Source organism: Salvelinus alpinus, chromosome 15, assembly GCF_045679555.1.
Source record: "Salvelinus alpinus chromosome 15, SLU_Salpinus.1, whole genome shotgun sequence".
NCBI lineage: Eukaryota > Metazoa > Chordata > Actinopteri > Salmoniformes > Salmonidae > Salvelinus > Salvelinus alpinus.
Window position 1 is genome coordinate 22,248,367 of NC_092100.1, and position 15,548 is coordinate 22,263,914.

Sequence of the window (15,548 nt, forward strand, 5' to 3'; positions counted from 1 at the left end):
ACATCTGGATAACATACTGTCCATGTAAAATACATTAAAACAGTCTGGAATGTATTTTGAGGGCAACAGGAAAGAATGTCTCATGATGACTACTATTGAGATTACTAATATTGTGACAAATAGAAGAGATGAAAACACCTGAAGGTCAAATATGAGATTCCCTAAAAACTGGTTAGGATAATTAGGTTAAGGTTAGGATAAATAGATTAAGGTTAGGAAAAGGGTTAGAGAAAATGCTCTCCTAAACTGCTATGAAAAGTCACTTCCGGCTGTAATGAATTGGCGTTTTTATGTAGTTCCATTGTTTAATGCAGCATGATAGCAAAGCATCCCTCCCTACCTACCTAACCTACATCATTTTGAGACATTATATCAGTCCTGCCATGCCAGTCCTCTAGATCTGTTGAATACTGGCGAGTCATTGGTTTGATCGGACCACAGGTAGACGGGATACTCCTTAGTTTCAGTCTACACGTGCATTGTATTTTTCACAGAATAGAGAGCCCCCTGCTGGAATTGTTTTATACTGGCATGGCCTATAAACCCTATAGCTGTAGTTTCATCCACAACTTATTACCAGACTTTCCAGAAAATAATGATATCATGTGGGGCTGTTCCAATAGCCAGCATGACTTATATTTATATTCATTAGCAGGTGTGAGTGTACCTTAGACAATATAATTTCATTTCTACCCAGATACTCCTTTCAATATCATCTCATAAATGTATATCTATCACTTCACCTCTTTTTGAAACACATGCAACTGAGAAAAGAATATGGATATGCCTATGTAATGTGGTCAATATCAAAACCAGCACCAGAGATTTGTAAAGGTTTTTTTATTTAGGAAAAATACAACCATGAAGATACAGAATGCTTAAAAAAAAATCAAATACAAAACCAATCTGATGCTATGATGAGAACAGTTGTGAAATCACTCCATTTGTACCCTCATAAAAAGTAGGTTTGTTGAAAAGAGCTCATAAGTAGTAGTTACCTTCAAGCACTGGCCCGCTTCACATTAATTCACCGCTGTGTACTCAACTGTCATGTGACAGCTCCTTATTCAAAATGTGCAGCTAATAAAATAAAAACCGTTCTCAGTAGAAACCAAAATAAATTAGACAAGAACCTGCCATAGATAGGTCAGTCAAACAACAGATCAGTGATCCAGAAAACAATTGAGCAGGCCCTCTTCATTTACCGGAACCCACAGCGATCCTAACAAGCCCAGTGGACTAGAGAACGTCTCCACCATCCCTCCCTCTGTCAGGTAGAACAGTGCAAACATGATGGTAGTGATGGAAGGTTTCAGACCTTTGTGTACATTTCCCTCATTCAGACTCATCACCATTAATGGGTGGCAAAGCAGTCACAATCAAATCAACCAAAATAAGTGCAAGCATTTTCGTACTTTGTTACAGAGCAGAGCTTTGAAACTACAACAGCATTACCATTCTCTATCCAAGATACATTCCCTGTCTCTCAGCTTGTGCCTCTTCCGTGCACAGCCCAAAGTGAGGCAAAGGCCTACAGCACATGAGCCTTGCTCTTTCGAGCTCCCCACAAAAACTGTAAATGAAAATTTCGTTCTCTGCGGTTTTCAATAACAAATAAGGAGGATCAGAAAGTAAAAAACAAAAACTTGGAACAGACCGGTGGTGGGTGGCTCGGAGTGCAAGCCAGCCCTCCCCGCACTTATCCAGGACTGCTCTTATCTACATGGTGGGTTTCAGAAGAAGATTTAAAGTGTCGCGGAGCAGCAGGCGCTGGGCTAGGACCAGGCCAGGCCCGCCGTCATCGGGATGGGGCCGCCGGTTCGGGGTGAGGGGCCGTGCCCAGACGACAGGCATCCGGACGCCACTGTCCTACCAGCCACCCTCGTCACCTGCAGAGAAGTTGGAAAGACACACAGGTTACCTTGATTCTGTGGATGGTAGGGGGCTCATCTCTCGAAAGGGGCCCTGCTGCTACTGAACGTTAATTCCTTTTGAAGATACTTAAGAGGTGGTAGCAAATTATGCTGGAGTGAATTACATTTTCTGTGACAAATACTCTATCTGAAGGCAGGCCATCTGATTGAGAACCTTTTTGTTTCCATTTAGCAAGCGCAGTCAAACTCCGCTCGATGAAAGCAATATTACGCCGGCTTCATCCATGGATAGAAAACTTTCAACAACAAAACTACAGAGCAGACAGACAAGGCAATCCTGCTACTACTATATGCAAATGACGTCAACAAGAAAGGTGACTGGCTCCATTGTGAGTGTGTGTGCAGATCCTTGTACTGCAATGCAAAAAAGCAAAGGAAAATACACCTCTACAAAAAAGCTGCTACAAGACAGAGAGAAAAAGCTTATGACAAGAAAAGCAGGAAGTAGAGAGCTAATGCTATGACCCCTGTAGGACAGCTCACGCCAAGACAGTTGCAGACCGAGGTCAGCCTACCTTGGCTTTCTGCAGTGCTAAACTGGGCCTTCAACATATTGTTTCTTCAGTTCAACATATTTCAACTACAGGAGTCAGCCTCACTGTGCGCCACTGACAACAGCACCGCCTGTTCAGAGAAGAGAAAGCCCAGTGGTTAATGACGAGGTCCCAGGTTCTCCAACAAGGAGGGAAACACAAGTACACTAAGGCCCATCTGCAGACCCTCTCTTCCACTGATGCTCCCTAAAAAGGAATGGATGCTGAGCTGAAGTGGTATATTGAGTCTTTCCTATACCACATACCTTTAACACCAAATGACTCCTATTTTCCAAAACTAACCTGGTAGGGCATTCGTTTGTAGGAAATACCTAGTGTCCACCACTAGGTTCATTTCCAACTTCTCTTTATTCTTGAAGATGAATTATGTACCACATATTGTGAAACACCAAAAGTGTAACTTGGGAGGGTGTATTTCTCAATATGGTCAGGAAAGAATGGGAATAGGGAACCCATTTCTCCATTACACATGACTAAAGGCCTCATGCATTGAGAAAATGACTAATTTCACTGATCTTTTCATCCATCAGTTGGTCCAAGACCATAGGGAGCAACCCCGCTCTGAGAGGAGCCCATCCAGCTGCTATACAGGGCAAGAACCTGCCTCGGCACTGGTGTTGATTGGCCGATTCCAAATCTATGGTAGCTTTCAGGGATGTTGCTGTCCAGGCACCAGATTGGCTGCCTATCCTGACTCTCTACACTTGTGTAAGCTTATAAGAAGCCTCACCATAGCTATCGTAGCTGTCTCTGTACGAACCTCCTGAACGATCTCCATATCCTCCTCCTTGCGCTCTGTGGACAGAAGAAGAAATGTACATCAGTAAACAAGAATTGGACGAGCAGAAGCAAGTTGAGTAACATTAAATTTAAAATGGTCTTCCTAAAAGTGCTTGCCTACTGTCAAAATGGGCACATAGCTTCTTAAAATGCATTGTGATTTACCGATAGGATCTATACCCTTCAGCTTTCCTTTGTCTTCCCAAATTCTATCAATTGCCTAACATATAGTAGCTATACATATGCAAATGTGACTTTATGTAGCTGAGGTGGTATCACTATTCACCTGTCTTTGTTGTAGTAGCCTCTTTCTGATCCGTATGAGCCTCCACTTCTGTTGTCGTAACGTCCACCACCATATCCCCGGTCTCCACCACCTGTAATATAACGTGTGGTTAACAGCTGACTCAAAGGAATGCTAAAAGCAGCCATGCACTCATCTTATGGTTAAATGTGTTGATAAGAGAATATCGAACACCACTCTTCAGTTTGGACATGCTATCAGTAGCCCAACAGATGTCTCAATCAAACCTCTACAGCTACTAGTCAACAGCAACAGTCACTGCAAAACAAAAAGACATGGGAACATAGGAGTGGTTATTAAGGATGAGGGACCAGAAGGGAGGGTCAGAGCGCGGGGTGCACGCATACGCACTGACTACTTCTGGTTAGTTCTGCAAGCCACAGAATCCCAGGCTAGCGCAGGTGTGAGGACATCTTTGTAGGGTTGGGACTGGGGTGTCAGTCACTCCAAGGCAAACGAGGGAGGAACACTCAAAGTCAGGATGCTGTAGGATAGAAAACAACAAACTTGCCTCGTGAGAAGCCACGCCCACCTCTTCCACCACCACCACCTCTGCCTCCACGGAAGTATCCTCCTCCACCTCCTCTGCCGCCTGAAGAGCCCCCTCGGAATCCGCCTCCGGACCTGCCACCACCGCCAGATTTGCCAGCCTGGTCGACACGGATCTGTCTGCCATCAAGAGACTGACACAGAAATGGTTGGGAGAGATAAAATAAAGAATACACCATTAATATCGTCGTTGCACAGTCAAAACAGAGTTGTGTTTCAGGGCGGAGTTTAGGTTTAATTGTCACCTTGCCGTTCATGGCCAGCATAGCATCCTTGGCCTCATCTGGGTTCTCGAAGGTGACGAAACCAAAGCCCCTGGACCTCTGAGTTTCTCTGTCTTTAATTACAACAACTAGACAGAGACATTTTATTTAAAGACTATAGAGACACAAGGCAACCTTGCAAGACGTGTATCATTCAAAGCATGTTCAAATAGTGGACCACCAGATACATATATATATATATTTTTTTAAATATATAGATTTTTTACATTGCACCCAATATCCAACAGTTAGTTGCTTACCTTCAGATATTTGCCCATATTTGGAGAATACATCTTCTAATGACTGTTCATTAGTGTCAAAGCTGAGGCCACCCACAAAAAGCTTCCCTTCGTCAGACATCCTTCCTTTTCACCACTGCAGAAGGGAAGAAATAACATGTTTATTATGGTTGCAATGATTTATTTGCAATGAACTGTTAGCAGCCGGGCTGGAGATTTTTGTTTAGCTAAATCTGATTAGGTGGGCCTGGCAGTGCCTACGCCACTGGATAGCAGGTTATTATTGGATGCAACCCTCTGTTCATGTTCTATTCTTGCAATGGAGCATTTACACACGCAATAACAAAATTATTTTTAACAGTTGTTTGGCTTGATTCTGTTTTGTATTTTTACCCAATGCCAAGTATGTTGTATTACCAAAATGAAAGTAACCTAGCAAGTTTAATAAAAACCAGTCAAGTGCCAGCGAGTGAAGAACAAATGCGTATGGGGGGGCTTAGCTCATAAAGGCCCAAGACCATCCTGCCCCCTGGTAGCTAGCGCTGCCTTCTCGTCCTCTTTCCCAATATAACGCTACCGTAGCTAGCTAGTTTACGGTAGCTAGCCAATGAAATTTGCGTTTTCGCAACAAAAAGCGGTCCTCGCTCCACAAGCAGATGAGTGCGTGCGATTCAGCTCCGTTTTTAGTACAATTCAGTAAGCGACATCGTCTTCCCCGCCCCCTCATGTCCCAGGCCTAGATGTGCACCTCCCTTTGTTCAACATTGTCCAACAACCACAACGGCGCCATTTATGATAGTGCTAATGGACCCCGACTAGCCAGCTATCACTGCGTCATTGCATCGAATAACGTTACTGAGCACGCTCGCTTGTATAGTAAAATGTGGGCATAGGCATTATGGCGAATGCAAGAACGTTGGTCTGTTCCGCACACCACAATATAATTGTCCATTAATTCGGACATCGAACACAATTTAGTATCATGAGGATGTTATCGTTGGCTACCTGCTCGCTAGTTAGCTGCATCTTGAGCCACCTTCAGACTCCTCCTTGGGTGATGTCACACTCATTTAGCCTGCCACAATCTTGGTAGCTCCTGTCCCGAATTAAATAAAATACGTTTACGAACACAAACATTTATGAAAACGGTTATTACAATAGCTTACCTCCGACAAAACAGAGAATCTCTTGCGACCGACCTGCAGCAGATGGGAATGAATGAGATGCGGGGCCTCCCGGTATATGTATTGATGCGTCCCTTGCAGTTACGCCCAACTTATGAATATTAAGCAGATAAAACCCTCCACGGCTCAAGGAATAGCATTTCAGATTTTATTTTTAAGTACATTTTTCAGATAACAAATTTACTTTTTTTTTTTTTTTTTTTTTTACGTTGGAGGTTCAACTACAGCCAACTGTCTGTACATTTGCCCATATTTGGATCAATACATGCACCGACTCCAATGAGTAGTCCTGAATGAAAAGTCTATTTACCATCAGAAATATATGTTCTTGTGTGCACTGTACTACAACTAAAATAGACATTACAAGAATGTCCTATAAAATGTGCAAGAGACAACCAATATGAAAAATAGATTTAATCCACTCCATTTCCAAGACGTTCATTTGAGTACTTCAGAAAAAAATACAAATAAAAAATAAAGTGTATACTGGTAATACAGGTGCTGCATTGGCACGCCAGAATGACAACCAGTTTGGTAAACATCATGGATATATAAAATCTGGTTCAGATATGCACTCCCATTCCAAGGCAGGTCTTGACTAAACGACAAGTCCAGTTCAGCAGCACATCTCTAGTTCAGTCTTAAAGATATCTCCTGGTGACGATTTTCCAAGGAGCCGTTTCAGGGCAAACCATCCTGTGGTGAACCTGGAATAAAGTTACAATTAGTCAGAAGAAATACAGTAAAATGACAGATGAGTTTACAATTCTAGCAGTGCACTCAAGTCAGTTGTACCATACGCTACTGTTAATAGTCAGAACAGCATGCATCCCCAATTCTCACCAAGTGTGTACTTCTCCCCACATTTAAAAGCATTGGATTGGTGTACGCATATTCTGTAGGGAGTTCCCACAAGGTCGTAGACACTGGGATTGACAAAAAAAACATGTCCATCCTTTGACGGATGCAACTCTTCTGAACACGTCCAAAAGTTGACTTGTATACTGTAAATATTAACCCTTCCTTGAGTGATACCTGATCTTATCTGACTAGAGGACAGGTAAAAAGCAGGGCTCCACAACACTGCCTTCGACAATAAAATGTGTCAGATCAGTGAAGATATCATTTAAGGGGAACGCAAACAGGGCCCATGACTTCAGCTCGAAGGCATTCAGTACACATCAGAGAATACCCACCTCCAAGGAAGCACTGGAACGAAACAGTCAGCGTCGAAGTCCAACCCCGTGTTAAAGCAGGCTTTCACATCCAACGCTTAGTTTAACCTGATCGAGTAACAAGACTGTAATTAGTTGAGTACAGCTTTTGAGGGCAAGAATATGACATGCATTTGCTTATCATTATCAACATGAACTACAGATGTGCTAAACAGCATCAACTTCCAGCATTAGACAGTGTTTATCCTATCAAAGTTGATTGAACGTTAAGATGTTTACACAAAACAAATTACATAGTGATAAACTTGACAAGCAAAAGTAGAAAGGTGATAGCTGTCTAGAATTTAGGTAGATTCAGCGATATGACGCACATGCAGAAAGTGAACAGCATAGTGGGTCAATTTCCACAACTACTAGACATATTGAAGCACAAGGCGCAACAACTTCACTGTTTTGGTGCCCTGGCTAAAATGCTGTGAAGCGAACCTGTGCACAGATATTGTGTGACCAAGTAGTCTCTTGCGTCCCAATCAATGTCTGCACTTCTGCTTGTGACAACATCATTTTGCTGAGTCCACCTTTAAGATGAAGACATATTTTGCAATCACTGGGAGAACAGTACTTGTAGTTTCACAGATCAAAACTGGGAGAATCTTGTTTTACACTAGGGATACTTGAGCCATGACAACTTATGAAATTTTCAAAAGCTCAATGGTCATTTTCAGAGTCTAGTAGTCCCAATGGTCTATGGGGACAGGGTGAAAATTCAACAAAAAAAAACAGGATACGCTACTGGACGTACTCATGCAACTCAGGGTTCTGAACAGTAACGGCTAGGGCCTGAGGAAGTGACAGCGGTAGTTGGGTAAAGTTGAAGGCAGTTAAGATGGACATCAAAATGAGAACTTTGAGGGATGCGAACAGGAGAGCAAAAGTCTTTACCTCACATTACTGGCCTATTTCCACTTATGAACTAGCCAAGAGAGCAGCATTCACCAGAGCGGATTCACGTGTCGGTAGGCACAACACTTCATTCTCCAAGGACTTTGTTGAGTTCCAAAACGATAGTAGAGCTCTTGGGCGCAATGAAGCATTATAAAAGAACCAGTGCCAGCACCAGGATGACATTTCATTTCTATTCTGCTTGCAACACACCCAGGCCCCCCAACCCCGCACAATGACTAGCTTCAGGTTAGATCTTTTAGCATCTTCTGAGTATTAATTCAGCCACCCTTCCAAAATGAGATCCCACCTTTCAGAATACCCTTTCCAGCTGAGACTATGCTATCATTTCTCTCAACCCACTTACGACATCTCTCCCTACCAGACTCGCATTGCATAACATTCAGCTGGCTTAGTGTGAACAGGCTTAAGTTCTTTGAAGGCACAAGAAATCAGAGCATTTTCAACGGATTGTTTAATAGGCTTCATGAAGCCAGGATATACAAAAAAATTAGGGGTGTTTGTACACAGAACAGAGAGCACATATCCTTGTAGTAACATTGAGTGATCGTGAATGTTGAGTCCATCATTATGCACGTTTGAGAAGAGCAAAGTACCCTAGGCCAACTGCAGAAGGCTGCAAACACCTAGTATACCTTTCAATGAAATCGTTTCGCCAGTCAAAGTCATTCACTCTTTGGATACTGAGTATTTACAAATCTTTAGCAATATCAAGGTGGTCTGCTGGAAACCAGTGCTCCCACGGCATTCCTACCTTGTTACACTAAAGGAATGCATTACAGAACTGAAGGAGCACACCACAGCTTGTCAAGCTTCTAGTGTAAATTTCACAGATTTTTTTTTTTAAGTCCAGAATTCACAACGGCAGTGAAAATAAGCTTAAATGGAAACATTTTACTACTGATATTTGAGTCTTCCGATTGAGCAGGAACATGGTCAAGACTGAATTTGTCGTAGAAGCTATCAGGCTGTGTTGAACAGATAACGAGTCAACGGTGGAAACAGGTTTCATTGCAAATAAAGCCATTAATTATCAAATTTGATTCTCCCTGTGTCGACTCTTCCTGCAACACCAGAAGGGCATACTGAACTTAAGGTATTAAGATCCTTAGTGAGCGTCAAGGCTTACAATAATTAAATTAAACGCTACAGGATTACTGCCATGACAGATCCTGTAGAACACAACACAAAAAAATCTAAAGATACTGCCAAGATTGTTAAAGAAAACACTAGCACCAGATACCACAAACAGAAGAAAAAAAGTGTCTTCGAAGAGCGCATCTTTTAAAAAACAGCCAGCGAAGGGACGATCTTGCAATCAGGAAGTTTGTTTTTGTTTTTACTCGTGTGTAGCTGAGGACAAGAAGAAGCCACAAGTGTAAAGGCACTGCAGCATTCGGACATTTCTCACACAGTAGACTAGAACCTATTCATATTTTGTGCCACAGTTCTCATAAGGTTCTCATTGCAACAGTAAAGCATCAGGGCAAGGGGCATTGGATGTGAACTTATGCCTCTTCAAAAGAAAACTGACTCAGTGGAAAAAAATATTGAAATGTCTTTCTGCTTCTGGGTGGGTGGCAGAGCTGGATTTTTGAGCAGACCTGGGTATTTTAACATGCTAATCCAAGAGGGCACAGGCTTTCGGATACTGAGCAACAAGTCTTACAGGGCCATTCTGGGAGTCTATGCAATCATGTCCAGTCCGTACTAAACATTTCTAGTCCATACCAACAGTGAGATCATGGCAACTAGGCTACATCAAACGTACCATAGCTGTCATAGCTGTCTCTGTAGGATCCCCCAGAGCGGCCACCATAACCACTTTCACCACCACTCCTAAAAATGTGCACATATGAATGCTGGTTAACGGAAACCAAGGAAAAGTACATGATTATCCTAGAAAGACAACATATGAAGCTAAAAGCCTATTAATGTTACTAAAACCAGCTGACCGATCACTTAAAAGTCAACACTTTAGAGAAAATAAAAACATTAAATTAAGTCTTACCTGGCCTCTCTGTAACCTCCGCTGCCACCCCCAGAGGAGTATCCTCCACCACTCCTGTAGCTACCACCATAGCTTCTGTCTCCTCCACCACCATAGCTTCTGTCACCTCCATAGCTTCTCTCTCCTCCACCATAGCTTCGGTCACCACCATAGCTTCTGTCTCCACCACCATAGCCACCACCTACGTCAAAAATAAGAACATTTCAGTCAAAGGCCCTTCAGTTTGGAGCAAGGTAAAATAAAAAGAGGGGTGTGACTTATAGCAAACGGAAGCTAACCACTTCGCAATGCCAGCCCTTACCTCCTCCTAAATAACCATGCCCACCTCTTCCTCTGCCTCCTCTGAAGCCACCAGAACCACCCCTGAAGCCACCAGAACCACCCCTGAAGCCACCAGAACCACCACGGTCAGATCTTCCTCCCGACTTGCCAGCTTCATCCACACGGATCATCCTGCCATCAACAGACTGAAGGAGGAGGGGGGTAGAAGTTAATACCAGTGATTTATATCAGTCGAAGATCTGCATGTGTCCGTGGAAAGAATCCCCTCACCTTGCCATTCATTGCAGCCATTGCGTCTTTGGCATCTTCAGGGTTTTCAAAAGTCACAAAGCCGAACCCCCTGGACCTCCGAGTCTCTCGGTCTCTTACAACATCAACTGCGGGGGGAATTAAAAAAATAAAAAATAAAATCAACCACCCATATGGCCGAAGCCCACTTGAGGCGACAAGCAACATTGCCAAACTGCTAACCGGGTCCTGGAGATGCTACATACCTTTAGCAATGTTGCCATACTTGGAAAACGCCTCTTCCAGTGAAGTTTCATCCGTGTCAAAACACAATCCTCCAACAAAAAGCTTTCCTTCGTCAGACATCTTTATTATCTAGAGATAAAAATAATAATAAGCGCCTGGCCTACACACACTGTTTAGAAGACATTCACTGTTTTAAGAACTGAAGGAAAAACAATTGTGAGAAAAACAATTTCACATAAGGATGGCACCAGAAGCGCTAATTGCTATGAAGCCATACATTTTAGGCGATAAGGCAATTTTCTTCCACCATTAGTTTTCAAATGCGTGCAGCAGCCGTGTTTTAACCAGTGCAATAAAGTTACCTAACGTCATGCACTCGCTATAATTTAGCAGGCCAATTTACTAACGTTAGCTAAATTAACTAGTTACCTGGGAATCTATGGTAAAATTATCAACCATGGCGACTAACCAAACAGGCAAGTACCCACCATAACCTTGAGCTGATGTTAGCTAGAGAGGCGCTAGCCAAAAAACAGGCAGCACACAAAGGATTGCAAACTAGCTAAGCGTTAGCAGGCGAACTAACAATAAACGAGTCACGTTAGCCATTTCAATCCACACAGTAAACACGACCTGGCCCAGATTTGGCCTAACCTGCAACGTCAGCTAGCGTATTATCTGGTAATTCGTTTACGTTAACTAAACAGCGGCAGTAAAATAACATGTTGCCACGCCGACGTCCAAAAGATATCTAGCTACTTTACGGTTAATGTTAGCTAGTGAAACGTCCATTAGCGGACGGCCATTTTGTAGGTAAATAACGTTACCAACGACGTTGTTAGCAAGTTACTAGAACGAATTTGGCTTAGAAATACAACCCAGTTGTAACGGCAAATAACGTGAAAAAACATGTAAACATTGGCACTCGAAATAGAATAACGTTGCATACCGAGTAGTTACACATGACGGGGGCCTAAGGAATAATCATGGCTAACGCTAGCTCTTTAACGTTATAATCGCTTCAATCCCTTCACCGACATGAACACGTTTGCTTGCCAAATCGCAAAGCGAACGTTGATTAGAAAGTAAATGGTCAAAGTCAATTATTTTCCATAAGAAATTAAAAGGCATTGTGGTACATTTACCCGGTAATTATTAGAATTGGTTGAGTAAACAGTTACCTTTGTGTGGTTTGGCGTCGTCTGAGAAAGATGTCAAAATGGCTCCAATATATGAGCATCTGCGTGAGTCATGAATAAATAGCAAAAGGGGCGTGCGCATCACTGAGGTAAAGTAAGAACCGTGTGCATGCCGCGAGTAGTTTTTGCGCAGTCCACCTGACGGCGGTAAAGCATCGTAGTGGACAGGGAGGCCAAATAAAATAAAACAAGTGTGGGTAGGCTAGGTATACTGTATTTTCATGTGTGGTATTATTTCATGATATTCCGACTACACTTGGTGAAAGATTTGGACTGACACTTGCAGAGTTCGTGCAAAGATTATTAACCCAATATAGGACATCTGCATCGTTTTCAATGGCAGCAAATGGCCACTGTACTCCCAAATTCGCTGCGCTGGTGTCTGGATTGGGATGTTTTCTGATAAACCAAAACTACTGTACATAGGCTACATTAAGTATACATACCAAAGGTTTTCCATTCAAAATTCCTATACACCAGACCGGTCTGAACAGATTTACATTTTTGCAGCCCCTCTGATGTTGCTGTTCTTGCACTAGACAAGACAGAGGAGCATATTGGTGCCGACCACAGCCAGGCTATAAATACCAGAGCTAACAGGCCAACGTGAGTGCTGCTATCCTCTGCCTTACCTCCTACACACAAACGCTCTGCGGCTTCCTGTTCGTTACCACAGTTTTCCACCCAGCGCTGACTGCCTCACCGCCTCCTCATATTCTCTCTAAGCAAAAAGCCATCCTTTCCACCCAACTGGATGACAGATGTGCGGGCCACCGCCATCTCTCTCTCTCTCTCCCTTTCTCCGGTTTACAATGTCCCATTATTCACTCAGGGCCTCAAACCATTACTAATAATTCAAATTATGTGAGAGAAGAGTAAGGAATGCCAAAAAAACGTGCACATTTAAACTTGTCTAGTATGTGTGTCTGTGCAACCTCAATTAATGGTAGCCTATGTAATGCAGATGAGGTCAACATATTATTTAATTCAAGTAAAGCTGCGCTAACATACAATCAGACAGAGGGGGACGCTGTAAGTGCATGTTTTGATGGCCGGATGGCACCTGCCTTCTCATAGTGCTGGCTGGACCAGTGCTTCCACAGAGGTTCATTGACTGCAGCAGATATTGCTGTGCCCTGGCAGTGGGCTCTCTGTTAGATGTTGATTGCTATTCTATGGATGCAGCATTTCAGAGGCAGTGTGAGCCTAGATGTGTTCAGCCTTGGCTGCCATGGCATGTTGTTTATCTCATATGATTATCCCACAAAACAATCCATTAAATGTATTTATGAAGCCCTTTTTACATCATCAGATGTCACAAAGTGCTATACATAGAGAAACCCAGCCTAAAACCCCAAACCGCAAGCAATGCAGATGTAGCAGCACGGTGGTTAGGAAAAACAACACAGATGTCTGCCCTGGTTCTGAGCACCCTTGCCAAGCCCAAAACTGACAAGCAGAGCAAAGCAATACCTCTGCTAAAATAGGACAGCAATGGACAATGGGATTTTGTGGCACTATGATATATAATTTTAAAGATTTGCTTTGATATGTTGTGCAATCAGAAGTCACTGTACCTAACAAAAGTACTAGCCCCAACCACATAAATAGCAAGCCTTTCACATTCACTTCCCTTTTAAAGCAGTATAACACTGACCACGCCTACCAGAAGAGAAGAATACATCTACCTATGTTGAAAACATTCAGAGAGAAAGCTGAAATAGCAGCTCCTGACGCAATGGCCCTGTGCCTTTAAGAGGTAAAATAAGATCACATTGTTATTCTGGGTTTGTCCACACACTGATTGTGGAGGTGGATGTATAGTGGTGGTGACGAGGGTGGGGCGATGTGTAGGAGTCTCGAAACATGTGTCTCTGGAGGCCAATATGGATTAGGGAGAGAGGGAGGGAAGGCGAGAGAGAGAGAACGAGAGAGAAATGAAGACAGCAAGAGAAAGAGAGGATAGTCCTTTGAGTGGATCCTCTGATTTACTGCTCTTCTATGATAGGAATGTATCATTTCCCCAATTTCCTCTAATTCTGTCATTATGTTGAGACCACAGCTGATGCCTCAGATGCTATACTTCTCAGATTTCAGCACTGCGAGGAGAAGTTGCGCTCGTCATTATAAAGCTAACCTCTCTCAACCATTGTTTTTGAGATGTACAGTGAGGGAAAAAAGTATTTGATCCCCTGCTGATTTTGTACGTTTGCCCACTGACAAAGAAATGATCAGTCTATAATTTTAATGGTAGGTTTATTTGAACAGTGAGAGACAGAATATCAACAAAAAAATCCAGAAAAACGCATGTCAAAAATGTTATGAATTGATTTGCATTTTAATGAGGGAAATAAGTATTTGACCCCTCTGCAAAACATGACTTAGTACTTGGTGGCAAAACCCTTGTTGGCAATCACAGAGGTCAGACGTTTCTTGTAGTTGGCCACCAGGTTTGCACACATCTCAGGAGGGATTTTGTCCCACTCCTCTTTGCAGATCTTCTTCAAGTCATTAAGGTTTCGAGGCTGACGTTTGGCAACTCGAACCTTCAGCTCCCTCCACAGATTTTCTATGGGATTAAGGTCTGGATACTGGCTAGGCCACTCCAGGACCTTAATGTGCTTCTTCTTGAGCCACTCCTTTGTTGCCTTGGCCGTGTGTTTTGGGTCATTGTCATGCTGGAATACCCATCCACGACCCATTTTCAATACCCTGGCTGAGGGAAGGAGGTTTTCACCCAAGATTTGACGGTACATGGCCCCGTCCATCGTCCCTTTGATGCGGTGAAGTTGTCCTGTCCCTTCAGCAGAAAAACACCCCCAAAGCATAATGTTTCCACCTCCATGTTTGACGGTGGGGATGGTTTCTTGGGGTCATAGGCAGCATTCCTCCTCCTCCAAACACGGCAAGTTGGGTTGATGCCAAAGAACTCCATTTTGGTCTCATCTGACCACAACACGTTCACCCAGTTGTCCTCTGAATCATTCAGATGTTCATTGGCAAACTTCAGACGGGCATGTATATGTGCTTTCTTGAGCAGGGGGACCTTGCGGGCGCTGCAGGATTTCAGTCCTTCACGGCATAGTGTGTTACCAATTGTTTTCTTGATGACTATGGTCCCAGCTGCCTTGAGATCATTGACAAGATCCTCCTGTGTAGTTCTGGGCTGATTCCTCACCGTTCTCATGATCATTGCAACTCCACGAGGTGAGATCTTGCATGGAGCCCCAGGCTGAGGGAGATTGACAGGTCTTTTGTGTTTCTTCCATTTGCGAATAATCACAGAAACTGTTGTCACCTTCTCACCAAGCTGCTTGGCGATGGTCTTGTAGCCCATTCCAGCCTTGTGTAGGTCTACAATCTTGTCCCTGACATCCTTGGAGAGCTCTTTGGTCTTGGCCATGGTGGAGAGTTTGGAATCTGATTGATTGATTGCTTCTGTGGACAGGTATCTTTTATACAGGTAAGAAACTGAGATTAGGAGCACTCCCTTTAAGAGTGTGCTCCTAATCTCCGTTCGTTACCTGTATGAAAGACACCTGGGAGCCAGAAATCTTTTTGATTGAGAAGGGGTCAAATACTTATTTCCCTCATTAAAATGCAAATCAATTTATAACATTTTTGACATGCATTTTTC

At 43.2% G+C, this 15,548-nt stretch overlaps 2 protein-coding genes across 25 annotated transcripts; both read right to left on the reverse strand.

Moving 5' to 3' along the window:
• Positions 1–825: 825 nt before the first annotated feature.
• On the reverse strand, positions 826–5,899 carry LOC139539734 (cold-inducible RNA-binding protein B-like). 10 transcript variants are annotated; one of them, XR_011668003.1, is made up of 9 exons: positions 5,790–5,808; positions 5,629–5,719; positions 4,645–4,759; positions 4,367–4,473; positions 4,084–4,255; positions 3,555–3,645; positions 3,219–3,283; positions 2,450–2,558; positions 826–1,889 (listed from the first exon to the last, which is right to left on the reverse strand). XR_011668003.1 is itself a non-coding variant. In XM_071342951.1 (8 exons), exons 3-8 carry the CDS (start codon positions 4,742–4,744, stop codon positions 1,870–1,872), a joined length of 525 nt encoding a protein of 174 aa, XP_071199052.1. In that variant the 5' UTR covers positions 4,745–4,759; positions 5,629–5,719; positions 5,790–5,804; the 3' UTR covers positions 826–1,869. The 10 variants fall into 10 exon arrangements, 6 of the variants coding, with proteins under 6 accessions (XP_071199052.1, XP_071199053.1, XP_071199050.1 ...); XR_011668005.1 differs by having other exon boundaries at positions 4,105–4,255; positions 5,790–5,806; XR_011668004.1 differs by lacking the exon at positions 5,629–5,719 and having other exon boundaries at positions 4,105–4,255; positions 5,790–5,899.
• Positions 5,900–6,206: 307 nt separating this feature from the next.
• LOC139539732 (cold-inducible RNA-binding protein B-like) lies at positions 6,207–12,006 on the reverse strand. 15 transcript variants are annotated; one of them, XR_011667995.1, is made up of 9 exons: positions 11,894–12,006; positions 10,733–10,841; positions 10,509–10,615; positions 10,282–10,423; positions 9,957–10,137; positions 9,717–9,784; positions 7,469–7,560; positions 7,004–7,090; positions 6,207–6,514 (listed from the first exon to the last, which is right to left on the reverse strand). XR_011667995.1 is itself a non-coding variant. In XM_071342945.1 (7 exons), the coding sequence occupies exons 2-7, from the start codon at positions 10,830–10,832 to the stop codon at positions 9,285–9,287; spliced, it is 612 nt and encodes a 203-aa protein (XP_071199046.1). In that variant the 5' UTR covers positions 10,833–10,841; positions 11,894–12,006; the 3' UTR covers positions 8,383–9,284. The 15 variants fall into 15 exon arrangements, 4 of the variants coding, with proteins under 4 accessions (XP_071199046.1, XP_071199045.1, XP_071199044.1 ...); XR_011667994.1 differs by having other exon boundaries at positions 10,258–10,423; XR_011667992.1 differs by lacking the exon at positions 11,894–12,006 and adding an exon at positions 11,662–11,691 and having other exon boundaries at positions 10,258–10,423.
• Between the last annotated feature and the right edge of the window lie 3,542 nt (positions 12,007–15,548).

Coding starts and splice junctions, on each gene's coding strand:
- LOC139539732 (XM_071342942.1), bottom strand. CDS start 11,171: ATGGTTGATAATTTTACCATAGATTCCCAG. Junction 10,424..10,508: donor TGGCTGCAATGAATGGCAAG/GTGAGGGGATTC, acceptor CTCCTCCTTCAG/TCTGTTGATGGCAGGATGAT. Junction 10,138..10,257: donor GCATGGTTATTTAGGAGGAG/GTAAGGGCTGGC, acceptor TTTTTGACGTAG/GTGGTGGCTATGGTGGTGGA.
- LOC139539734 (XM_071342948.1), bottom strand. CDS start 4,744: ATGTCTGACGAAGGGAAGCTTTTTGTGGGTGGCCTCAGCTTTGACACT. Junction 4,256..4,366: donor TGCTGGCCATGAACGGCAAG/GTGACAATTAAA, acceptor TTTCTGTGTCAG/TCTCTTGATGGCAGACAGAT. Junction 1,890..3,218: donor AGACAGCTACGATAGCTATG/GTGAGGCTTCTT, acceptor ACTTCTCTGCAG/GTGACGAGGGTGGCTGGTAG.